The following is a 12,824-nucleotide window of genomic DNA, read 5'->3' as shown; positions in this document are numbered from 1 at the left end:
GGACAGAGGAGAAGACGTTGAAATAGGCTAAAGATGATTACAGATGGAACATGTATGCTCCACCCCTACAAAATTTATGGAATAAAGTATCATCCTTTTGTATTTTCCATCAGGACTCTTTTGTGGCTTAGATATACCTTTATATAAATTTCTTACCACAGTCAAAAGATTTCTTGCTATCAGAGGTGTAGTACACTTCATAATGATTTTGCTGAGTACAGAATTCACACAGAAGGTTTGTAACTCTTACTTAAGGAAAGCTCTCAAAGTGTAAATACATTAAAATTTGAACCTAAGTTATTAACATTGTGTATTAAAAGTACGCTTTGTTTTCTGCATTTACACTGTCACAGTGTTGAAAAGCTGATTGAAGTTGCACGACATCATATTGAGAGTTCTAGCAAAATCCAATATGAAATGACTTTAGAAGAAACAGATTTCTTCATCAACAGTGATGTAAAAGTGATTCCTGACCCTGTTCCTTTACCACATGTTCCACATGTAGACAATTCTGGAAGTAGTACTCTAACTATTTCACAACTTACTACACTTCATAAGCAATTTTTACAGGTGGCACCTAAAGGTAAGAAAATTTTTTTTCTTTTCACTCCTGAAGAACTGTTAGTTACCTACTTAAAATTTAAAGTAACTTCTGGGAGCTACTGAACATTAGTTACCTATATTGTTAAAGATCATACTACAATTAAAGATCCTGCTACATATAAAAGTAAACTCATAGTGCGGAGTATTGAAAATGTGAAATAACCAGACCACATGAAAACTTGTAATGTCTTTGCTATGGGCGTTATATCCTCAAGGCTGTGTACTTAATATTCCTGTAACAGGTGTCTCTGTAATGTGTTTTTGAAAGTGCTACATACCATGCTTACTTTGTTTAGAGATGCAAGTCTTTAACTTGTCATGGCTCAGTGAACACTGAAGTTATATTATTTTAAAACATATCTTTTAAGAAATCAGTATTTTCTTGAAACTATTGTATAGGGCCTATTATAACTACTAACCATTATATTCTTCGAGTCAATGTGTCCCTGTTGTTTTCAGTGTTAATTCAGATATGTTTTTTTTTTCCTTTCTATGTGGATTTGCTGTGTACCTACCCTCTAATTATGGGAACCTTAGGTTTAGGATGCTTGAAAAGACTTTCTTGCAAAACTTCCTACTGCTGTATAAATGTTAGAAAATAATTTAGGTAAGGCAGTTTTAAACTGAGATGGGAAGTGTTTCAACATATATTTGTGGAGGGTTTCATTACTACCAGTGTTCCATATTATAATTAAATTTTGGTATGATTGCCATTAAGGTCATGAAATACAATGTGTGAACATGTACTTAAAATTTTGTATCCAACTTTCCCAATCTAATAAGTCCACAAAGGCATGATGAAGTTGAATTTAATTCTTTATTAAGAAATGCTTTTTGTGTATATTTATGGAGAAAATCCAATTACCCTTTGATCATGAACACATTTTAGGCAGAAAGATGTTTACAATTTTCCTTTAGAGAGATGCATGTCATCTTATCTACAGTGTAGGAGTGTGGGGGTGTGTGTAAGCATTCCAAACTCTTCTACAGAGATTAATTTATCTAGTAGTATTTCATATATAATGCTACATGAAACTAAAAATCTCCGTATTTGTAATCATTAGGTAGTGCCATAGTGGTGAAACACAGATAACAGTTTAACCGGCCATTCCACTTCAAAAGTTTTCTTTTGTTTTTAAATCATTTATTCATTAAGATATTTAAAACTAAAATTTTGTCTAATACAAACTCTAATATTCTTTACATGCTTAAAACAGAACAACTATTTTCCTTGTACATTCATAATAATTACAAGAAGGTAAATTAAATCTTATCTGTCTACAATATTGTCCTTTTGATAATAACATATTCACTAAAATGACCCAAGATGACTTGCAGAACTATCCAAAAAAGTGAATGGAACAATGGTAAAGAATTATTGTTTAAAATTAGATCCCAAAGAACATACAGCCACATTCTTTAACTGTGTCACAACTATTAAGTCAAGATATTTACTTTTTTGGATAGCAGATTTAGGATGGGAAGCACAAGATGTGCAAATCATCTTTAAAATAGTTTCTCCTATTCTCTTACACACTCTAAGACCACATAAATGACATCTGAGATTTCCTAAGATAAGCACTCTCCTTCATTATAGAGATTCCACAGGAAGAATTAAATCCTTCATCTCCTAAAATATCAGGACAATTTTTGTCATCCTTCTGTTTTCCCGTGTTCAATGGAATGTTCAACAGAAAATATATACCTCCTCAGTAGTTTCTTACTGAACAAAAGATGGGAAAACACTAAGGCAGCCAGCACCCTGACAGTGAAAATGTTGGACAGCAGCTCTGAAGAAGATGACAAAAAAGTAACAAACTAATCCCTGTCTTGGAGAACCTCTACACAGATCTAGATTTGCTGCCAAACATCTTAGTTTTCTAATTGTTACTTACCTGGACAGTCCTCTAACAGTATTCATAATGGAAATCCACACAAATGAGCACATGAGGCATAGACTATAGGGCAAGTCTAAAGAGAATATCTGTACTATGTATATAGCAAAATTCCCAATATTGTTCTGAAAATGGAGTATTAGGCTTCTTTTCTATAGCATTATGGAGATTACATGAAGAATAATTTTATCTAGAAATCCAAGAAAAGAAAGAGTAAAAGGAGAAATTATTTTGTTGGAAGAAATAAATAGTAAACAGTGTTCTCACAGGATATTTGGTAAATGTCAAAAGGATATCTTTTCAAGATATGTTTAACAAATTGCCAAAATGAAAGCAAAAAGTGGGAGGGCCAATATACTTAAAAAATGTTTTATATTTACAAAAGGAATCTTATACAGATTGTAAACAGTTCTGTGTTTCCTAGGAATTTAAAGTATTAAAGGATTGCCGATTCATCACCGACAGCTTTGTTCTATCCTGCACACTTGGTTCTCCATGGAAGCACATTACTCACCATTCTAAGCACCGATGGACAAAACATACAGCCTACGCTTGGACCTTGCTACCTCCTGACAGTCTTTCATTTGATAAGAAAATACTTAATTTTTTTTTTTATTATTATTATTATTTCAAGTGCCATTGCCCAAACTCAAGGTGGTTCTGCAGTATTTGTCAATTTCACTAAATCCTTTGATCGATTTGTTAACAGTGCTTTAATATATTGCCTCAGGAACATGCTGCTTTTTTATAGGAAGAACTATGGCAGGTCTTAATAGGAGCTACTAACACTTTTTTTTTTTTTCTTTCCTACAGTCTCTTTGGATGTGCTCTGTTCTTATCAACAAAATTAAACTAATCTTCTATGCGATCTCATCCCTCCTGATTCCCTTTAGCACTGTATCCTCCCTATGACTATGTCTATTGTCAATCCCATTAGCACACATCTGGAATGTCTCAATTTTCTTCTAAAGGTGCTTCAGAGAATGCAGTTTTGGTGATGTTCTGCTTTACCAAACAGATCGATACAAATTCTATCCCAGACATCTGTTCATCTTATGACTGAATTTCACAAGGGGATCTTAAAGCTTAGGTTTTTCACAGTCTTGATCCTCACAAACTATTCAAGTTGAATTATAGAACTGATTATTGATCAGAAATAAATTTCAGTCAGGTTTAAAAAATTTCTATATCCAATATACAAAAAATGATTAAAATGCTTGTTTATAAAACTGTAAAATAGTCTGCTAAAATGTAAACCAGTAAAATATAGAGGGCAGCCTATGACCAAATTGCTGTTTCTTTTCAAATTGAGGACTTGTCAATTGAGTTTTACTGTGTTGCTAGGTTTGGAACAGATAGGCATATTAAAGTATGCATCTAGTTCATATGAAATTTTACCTTTCTAATCGAATATTTTGTTGATTGGAACAGTCAGAATTATATGCTGACCCTAAATAATGTCTATAAATTATGATTTTTCTTCCCAAGCAGTTTTGTAGAAACAATTCAAAAGCTTACAATAGTAATACATAGTAATTACAATAGTAATGATGTGACTTTGATGTGAATAGCAAAGTCCATATGTGAGCATAGAAGTAAGTTTGTCATCTCTAACTTATGTTTTCTAAGACTATATTTCTTTCCAATGTGCTTTTTTCAAAACTTGAAAATAAGAAAGGTTAAGTTTGTAGACAGAGGAAGTATCATCTACTAGACAAATGACACAGATAGAAAATACCTAAACTTCTGGGATGTAAAAACCTTAATAGGTACAATACCTCTCCCTACAGATAATGGAAAACTTAGTAATTCTACTGACTTAGTTTCACTTACACCTCCTGTTATGTTTCCTACTAAATCATGTATGTTATTTAATTTCAGAAGTCTTTGACTGTTTGCCTATGGTGTTTAAAAATCTATGTATCCAATTACTTTCATGAAACATATTTAACATGTTTGTATATATTTCTGTGTATTTGAGTCTATATATCCAAGTATTAAGATTTCAATCAGAGGAATTCTCCTTTCTCTTCATTGAATCTGTGCAGCAACAGGCATACCTTAATCTCTGTGATTCTAAATTTAAAATCCCAATTCTTGCTAATGAGTGAAGATTGGACATATATCATAGCAGAATCAGTAATAATTGGTGAATAAATGAAGTAAATATTTACAATGAAAATTACTTGCAGGGGGTGATGAGTATCTAAATATCTTGGAGGGAATTAATCATGGTTTTGAGACTCCTGTCTTTGTCATCTAAGGACAACAGTATCCCATATTACTGGCTTTTAGACTGATGAAGTTAGATTAATGTAATTCATAGGGTTTATTTCACTCATTCAGCCCTTACAGCATTGCTACAGACTCTGGTGCATAACTTGCATAGATCATCATCCAAACTTCTAGTCAGAAATTGCTATGGAAACATTTTTCTCAGAGTAAATGGAGGGGAATAGGAATCTATTTAAATGTTCTGGTAAAATTTGATGAAAATGGAATAAAATGTTAACATAATTCTCATCTCTAGTATAGGTTTACAATGTATTCACATTTTTTTTTCCTGTATAAATTTATAATCTGAATATACTACAGTTCCTCAGTTTAGGGAAATATTTTTATACAGTGGTTCTATGAAAATATTCTGCTGACTGGTGTATCATTAAGAAATAGTCTCTTCTGTATATCTGTGCCTTGTAACTGAGGCATGGTGGTTGCTCTATTTCTTACGTCTCTTTAAAATGTCATGGTTCTGGTTCACAGAATATGCACATCTAGTGTACGCATGCTGCTGTCATTCTTAATGCTCCTTTTTGAATGTTTATTTTTCTGTTTTCAGTTTCAGTTGTGGTCATAATCTTAAATTGTTCACTAATCAATTTTTTGCATTTGTTTATTTTGTTTCTGCACTACTTATTGAAACATATATAAATGGTTGTCACTTTGTGTATTAGTGAATGATACTTCTAAAAAATATTTTAATGAAAAATAGTTCTACTTTGTGTAGCTTTTAATTTTCCTTTTGATTTCGTTGATGAGAAACTTTTATGTGAAAAGAGGTTGCTTCATAAGTAGTACAGGATAGCTTCCTTTTGTATCCTGTGTTCTTTCCATAGTCCCACTGCAACAAATCCCATCTTCTTCCATGTTCCCAGTTTCCTCCTGCTACTCCATCTCCTGTTCCTTTCCATGTGTATTAGCTTCATTTAAAAAAAAACAAAAAAAAACCAAAAAACAACTACTACTGTCTTTCTTTCATGTCATCTTACCTACATGTTTTGCTTGCACAGCTATGGCTAGGATGCACTAGATGCTGTGTGTGGTCTGGAATCAAGTTTAGACTGACTCATGCCTCTTGGCCACAGAGTGGATAAAAGCTGGTCATCTCCCTGCTTTTTTCCTCAGTGGGAGTGTTACGAGGATCTTTGTCCTGTACCTCAGATGATATTTGAAAGACATTTATAGGACCTTCATAACTCTGCCCTACTGATAAACTTGGTTCAAATTGGCCATTCTAAAATTATTAGTGAGGGAGAACTGGCAGACAGACAAATTGGTGTAGAGATATATAGGCAACACAACTGCATAACCTTCATTTTCTTAGGTAAGCACGGTAAGAATATACTAGAGGGAGGACTTGTAATGAATATAATCATACTTTAGATGGATTATAGAGCTGATCTGATAATCTGTACCTCTCAGCTGTAGATTTACTGTTCTAACACACTGTAGCATATATGTGTCTTTCTAAAGACACATACAGCCAATCACTTATAAACACATGATGTCCCAAACATATATTTCTAAGAGTTTAAACCGTTGTGTTTTGAAATTAAAAAATTCAAAACTTGAAAAGCATTGGTAACATTGAAGGTCAATCATACAGGGAATGTTATCTCTGACAGTGGCCTAAAGAATCTACTCTGATTCCCATTTTTCTAATCAACAACAGATTTCTACAGGCGCCCATACACCTCAAGAAGCAGTAGGCATTATAGAAGTTCTACAATGGTTTTGTCCTCTCCACCCACTGACTTCTGCAGTTACAGATCCATTATTCCTGCTCCCCATCTCTATTTCACATTTTCTTGTGGTTTTGTGCCTTTCTACTGTCAGGGAAGGTTTTTAATATTTAATGTCTTTTAAGAATGCTCCTCTCTTTTTGGTCCTGGATATGGTACTTGGGCACATGTCAGAAAAAGCTTCTGTGATCTAGCTGGTTTAGCTGTCCATGTGGACCACAGCTGCTACTTCAGATTTAAAGTTATTTAAAAGAATGACTCATAATGGAAATGTATTTAAAGTGCATGTTCCTAACATTTTTTAATATTATGGCCTTTCAGAATGCTCAGAATAGAATGAAGCAGACAAACTATCATTTTTATGACAATGGGAACAAGCAGTTCTCACAAATTGTATAATGCATATATGAAAATCTACCCCTTCTTGTAAAATAGAAAAGAGTAGACTAAAGGGCTCTTTTTCTTAAGACCTTTTAAAGCACCAGAAATGGCATTTCTTTCTGTGATTAGCTTAATGTAATCATTAATTTTGCCTCTTAATGTATGCATCACAATAAGGAGGGTGGGGAGTCAGGTTGTTCTTAGGTCATTTCCTTGTTGCTTTACTTCTGTTGTTTTCCAATGAATAGATTTATAGTTCTGCATGGAATTTGTCTTCATTATTTGACTGCTTTCTTTTCAAAGTCATGATGTAGTAAAAGAATCATTAAATTCTTTGCCAAAAGTAGGGGATTCATGAGCCTTAGAGACAGAATTTTCAAAAATGTCAGCTTATGACATTTACTCTTAGAAAATAAAAGAATGACCATTTTGAGAAAAATTTGGGAAAATAATATTGAGAGCAATCTCAGTGCTTTAAGACCATTTCCATTTTGAGAGCAAAATGTGAAGCTTATACAGTCCCTTTTTTCTAAAAGCAGTCATAAAATCACTCTGTAGTTAAATGTATTTTAAGAAGATCAGGCAGCTACATATGCCTTAGAACATCTTCTGCATTCTGTGACATGTATTTATGTATTTACAGACTTGCTCGAAGTTAACTTTTCTTTTAATGTCAGCTGTAATGGGCACTGTAATAGGTTTGTGACTTCAGTAGTAGAATGTTCTGGAGAAGTTTTGCCTAAAAGATTATTCAGAATCTCACTCCCTAACTCTGTTTTTCTCTCTTTCAAAAATGGTATTGATGCTGCTGCATCTAGTTGCATATTCTGACTAACTTCTAGTAGTCAAAGGGAAATTGGAGTCAAAACTGACTATTTCTTACAAGGGTCCTGAGTAGCATCCAAGTGATTTAAGAGCAGATCTCAGTTTTTCTTGTCCTCTTTTATGGCTGTTTATTTCAAGTCACAGTCTAGTCCTAAATTAACAAAATAAATGTGGATGAAAAAATAAAACATGCGATTGATAATTTATAAAATAAAACCTACTTTATATTTAGTTGTTTCTTTTTTAAATTATAGCAATAAAAGCACTGAAGCAATTTAAAAGCAAGAGTAATTCTTCTAGCAAGAGAGAAGTTGGTGACAGAGGGAAAGAGAAGAAAGATTTGGAACATCAGAGAACAAAGAGGAATCGCCAGTTTCCAAAAATATGGTTAACAAAATACTCCTGGTTAAAATATGATGATGAAAGGGGAATAATGTTTTGTTCACCATGTCGTAAGCATAACGTGGATTTGGGGGAAAACATTCATAATTTTTGTTCTGGCACTGATGATTTCAAACTTGAATTTATAAATACACACCAGAGTAGTGAAGCTCATGCCTGGGCTACCTGCATGGAAGCTGCCAGTAATGCTTCACCAGATACAGCTTCTGCTTAGAAGATGTTGAAGAGTATGAACTCCATAACATTAGCTAGAGTAGAAAATATTTTTAGAACATGTCATGCTATTGCTAAATCTGGTTGTCCCTTTACAGACCTTGACTGGATGTGCAAACTAGATGATATGAAAGGAGTGGATATTGGTTCTGTATTTAGAAATGACAAGTCAACAAGAATGTTTATACACTTTATTGCAGAAGTAGAAAGAAGAGCTTTGAAAAAGAAACTGAAGAAATGTAAATTCTTTTCTGTTATTAGTGATGGAATTACAGACAGTACACTCAAAGCAGCTGCAGTTGTCTATGTACACTTTGCAAATGAAGGAAAAGTCCATTGCCAGATTGTTGGGGTTCAACCTGTTCACAAAACTGATGCTTCAACTATAAAAAATGCAATTGAGGAAACATTACAAATAAATCTTCAGCTCAGTCTGGCAAGCCAGGACTGGTCAAGAAAATTAGTTGGATTTGGAAGCCGTGGGACAGATGTCATGGTAGAAGAAAACAGTGGGGTAGCTAAACTTCTGAGGGAAATTCAGCCTTGTGTACAGTCTGTGCATTGTTTTGCTCAACGCCTAAAACTGGCTTACAAAGGATCACTGAAAAATATTCAGCTATACAACATCTTAAGCAATGCATTGAGAAATATATATTATTTTTATCATAACTCACCTCTAAATAAGAATAATCTCAAAGCCATATATGAAGCCATTGAGTTACACCCAGCTATTCCTTCTCGCATTGGAGGCTCCCAGTGGCTTCCTTGTCTACAAACAGCCCTACAAATTCTCCTTAAAGGTTACCCTGCAACTGTGCTACATCTGACTAAGGTAAATTATTTAAAATTTGGATGTAACTTCAGGAAAAATTAATTGCTATGGCTAATTTTGGTCCACATACCTGATGCTTTCTTCTTCTGTGTTGATTTCCAGATTGAAAGAGATTCAAGAGCCTCAAACCAGCAGAAGGTCAAAGGCCTTCTACGTCTGCTTCTTAGAATGGAGATAGTCAAGTTTTCTCACTTCTTGTTGGATGTCATCAATGTCCTAAACATTCTGTCACGTGTTACTCTGGATCACAACTCCTCCATTGCAGATATACTTGCAACCAAGCAGTCAACACTGGAAACACTTCACATGTATCAAACAAGGTCTGGCATTTCTAACAAATGAACCATGATTTCTGAGAATATAATAAAAGAGTATTATATATTGTTCTGTATTCTATATCTTTTAGAGCTGGTCCAAAGGAACGCCTGATAGAGACCATTCAGCACTTTCACGGTTACCTGCTTGTTGGAAATGGAGATATTTCATCAGTACGAACCAAAGTATTAAGTAATTTGGTGAAGAAGCTATGTGATTGTTTTTGTGATGCAAATCAAGATGTTTTGAGAGCAACTACTATTGGAAGTTTTAAGCTATGGCCTGAGAAAATGAAACAAGGTATAGAACTTGATAGTGGCTATTTGAAGTACAACTTCTAAAGGTTTTAAAAGCATAAAAATATTTTTCATTTGCCTCTGTTATAGAATTTGGTGAAAAGGAAGTGTCTGTCTTGACTAAGCATTATGAAGTAATACTAGAAGCTGCTAGTGTGAAAATAGGTGAAGTAGAAACTGAATGGAGCATGTTGAAATTAGAGCTTTATAAAAGGTAATAAAATTGCATTTGTGTCTGTTTATTGATATATTCAAAAGGATTATCAAAATACATTTAGTGATAGTTATAATTATGCTTTTTACCGTGCTTTTTAGATTTCAGAACATCCAGACCTTGATATGGGATTCAGTGAATTCAGATTATTCAAAGAAGTATCCCAACATCCTGACATTGGTAGATTTGATCCTAACTCTGCCGGCAAGCTCAGCTGAAACAGAGCAAGGCTTCAGTCAGATGAAATTCACCATGATGCATTTGCACTCTAAACTAAGATCTGAAAGTGTGATGGATCTTACGATAATTCAAATGAACTCTCCAGATATCAAAAAATTTCACCCCCAGAAAGCTATTGATTTGTGGAATGCTACTTGTCAGAAAAACAGAAGACTTCACAGAGGTGATACAATGACAAATGAAAGACCAGATTACTACTCTGAGTTTGATTTGGAGAGTCTCTGCGGAATTGACTAGATGAAAGTTATTAGTTTTTGTTTCAAAATCTTCTTGCAACATCCATGGGCAGAATGCCATGCAGAGTTAATGAATGTAAAATTTATATATTTTTCCATAATGTATTATAATGTTAAAATGTGGCTTTTCTTTATCAGAGTCATCAGTAGATCACATAATCATAGAATCATCTAGGTTGGACAAGACCTTGGAGGTCACCCAGTCCAGCCATTAACCTAATACTGACAGTTCCCAGCTACACCAGATCCCTCAGTGCTATGTCAACCCGACTCCTCAACCTCTCTAGGGATGGGAACTCCACCACTGCCCTGGGCAGCCCATTCCAACGCCCAACAACCCCTTCTGTAAAGAAATGCTTCCTAACACCCAGTCTAATCTTTCCCTGGCACAACTTGAGGCCATTCCCTCTTGTCTTATTGCTTGTTACTTGGTTAAAGAGACTCATCCCCAGCTCTCTGCACCCTCCTTTCAGGGAGCTGTAGAGGGAGATGAGGTCTCCCCTCAGCCTCCTCTTCTCCAGACTAAACCCCCCCAGTTCCCTCAGCCGCTCCCCATACGACCTGTGCTCCAGAGCCTGCACCAGCTCTTTTGCCCTTCTCTGGACATGCTCGAGTCATTCAATGTCCTTTTTGTAGTGAGGGGCCCAAAACTGAACACAGGAATCGAGGTGCAGTCTCACCAGTGCCGAGTACAGGGGTCAGATCCCTTCCCTGTCCCTGCTGGCCACGCTGGTGCTGACACAAGCCAGGATGCCATTGGCTTTCTTGACCCCCTGGGCACACTGCTGGCTCATATTCAGCCGGCTGTCAATCACCCCCCAGGTCCCTCTCTGACTGGCAGCCTCCAGCCACTCCTCCCCAAGCCTGTAGCGCTGCTGGGGGTTGTTGTGGCCCAAGGGCAGCCCCCGGCATTTGCCCTTAGTGAAACTCCCCCAGTTGGCCTCAGCCCATGGCTCCAGCCTGTCCAGGTCTCTCTGCAGAGCCTCCCTGCCCTCGAGCAGATCAACACTCCCACCCAACTGGGTGTCCTCTGCAAACTGACTGAGGGTGCAACTCGATCCCCTCGTCTAGATCATCAGTAAAGATGTTAAACAGGAGTCGCCCCAACACCCAGCCCTGGGGGACACCACTCGTGACCGGCCACCAGCTGGATTTAACTCCGTTCACCACAACCCTTTGGGCCCGGCATACAGACAGTTTTTTACCCAGCAAAGCCTGTGCCCATCCAAGCTGTGAGCAGCCAGTTTCTCCAGGAGAATGCTGTGGGAAACGGTGTCAAAGGCCTTACTGAAGTCAAGGTAGACAACATCCACAGCCTTTCCCTCATTCAACAAGTAGGTCACCCTGATGTAGAAGGAGATCAGGTTTGTCAGGCAGGACTTGCTTTTCATGAACCCATGCTGACTGGGCCTGAGCGTCTGGTTGTGCCACACATGTTGTGTGATGGTACTCAGGATGAGCTGCTCCATCGGCTTCCTGGGCACTGAAGTCAAGCTGACAGACCTGTAATTTCCTGGATCATACTTCCAACCCTTCTTATAGATGGCCGTCATATTGGCCAATTTCCAATCTGTAATGTTTACAAATGTGGCAATCTGTAGATGTTTACATTTGCCCTTTTATACCTGACTTCTAGAAATTTGAAGACAATGTCCAAAAATAGTAGAGTAATTGTTACCTTGGCAACATGTGGACAGAGGGATGTCTTGACTTCAGTCTGATTGTTTGTTGCATTTAGCTGAGTTACAATAATACATTATAACCGCCAGAGTTAACTATCGTCTTACTATCAGTTTTTCATTGTTCAGGAAGTTTCATTGATTTTGAAAACTCTGATTTTCTTTTGATAAATGTGTGGAAAATCAGAATATTATTTCTCTTGAGTGATTCCTTGACCTCTTTAGCCTACGAATTTGGGGTCATACATTCTCTACATATCTGTACATGTTGCTACTTTTTATTCTCTTGTGGATAAGGTTTAGCATGACCTTTCACAGATTTTTGTCAGACTTGTCCTTCAGAAGACTTTCCTACAGAGACAGAACATGAATCAGTTTTCCAATAGCAAATACTCTTACAGCCAGGATATGACTAATACACTTCACATCTTGAATGACCTTTTTCCCAGTAAAAATGTTTGTGAGGGCTGCAATAGGATGCTGTATCTTGATTTTTAATCTAGGAGCTGAGAATGAGAATTGTTCAGCGAAGTACCTGATTTCATAATTTCATAGCTCTACATGATCTAAATGTAACTTTCTACTTGATAATTTCCAATCAAGGTAAATATACCAGCAGAATGTATTTTGACCATCAAGGAAAAAGAAACAATTTGTATCAAAAGATAGCT

General features: G+C 36.1%; 1 protein-coding gene across 1 annotated transcript in view; it reads left to right on the top strand.

Annotated features, from left to right (window-relative positions):
* The window catches only part of LOC113489686 (sperm flagellar protein 2-like), a 64,729-nt gene extending 54,136 nt beyond the window's left edge, over positions 1 to 10,593 (top strand). The window contains exons 27-33 of the mRNA XM_026865632.1: positions 354 to 583; positions 7,981 to 8,113; positions 8,603 to 9,173; positions 9,276 to 9,493; positions 9,580 to 9,788; positions 9,875 to 9,998; positions 10,100 to 10,593. Coding sequence (XP_026721433.1) covers positions 354 to 583; positions 7,981 to 8,113; positions 8,603 to 9,173; positions 9,276 to 9,493; positions 9,580 to 9,788; positions 9,875 to 9,998; positions 10,100 to 10,475 — 1,861 coding nt within the window. The 3' untranslated portion in view covers positions 10,476 to 10,593. The remainder of the gene's footprint in view (positions 1 to 353; positions 584 to 7,980; positions 8,114 to 8,602; positions 9,174 to 9,275; positions 9,494 to 9,579; positions 9,789 to 9,874; positions 9,999 to 10,099) is intronic.
* Positions 10,594 to 12,824: the final 2,231 nt, after the last annotated feature.

Source organism: Athene cunicularia (assembly GCF_003259725.1).
Source record: "Athene cunicularia isolate RWA chromosome Z unlocalized genomic scaffold, athCun1 chrZ_part1, whole genome shotgun sequence".
NCBI lineage: Eukaryota > Metazoa > Chordata > Aves > Strigiformes > Strigidae > Athene > Athene cunicularia.
Note: the sequence above shows the minus strand (reverse complement) of the source record. Positions and strands in the feature narration are given on the sequence as shown.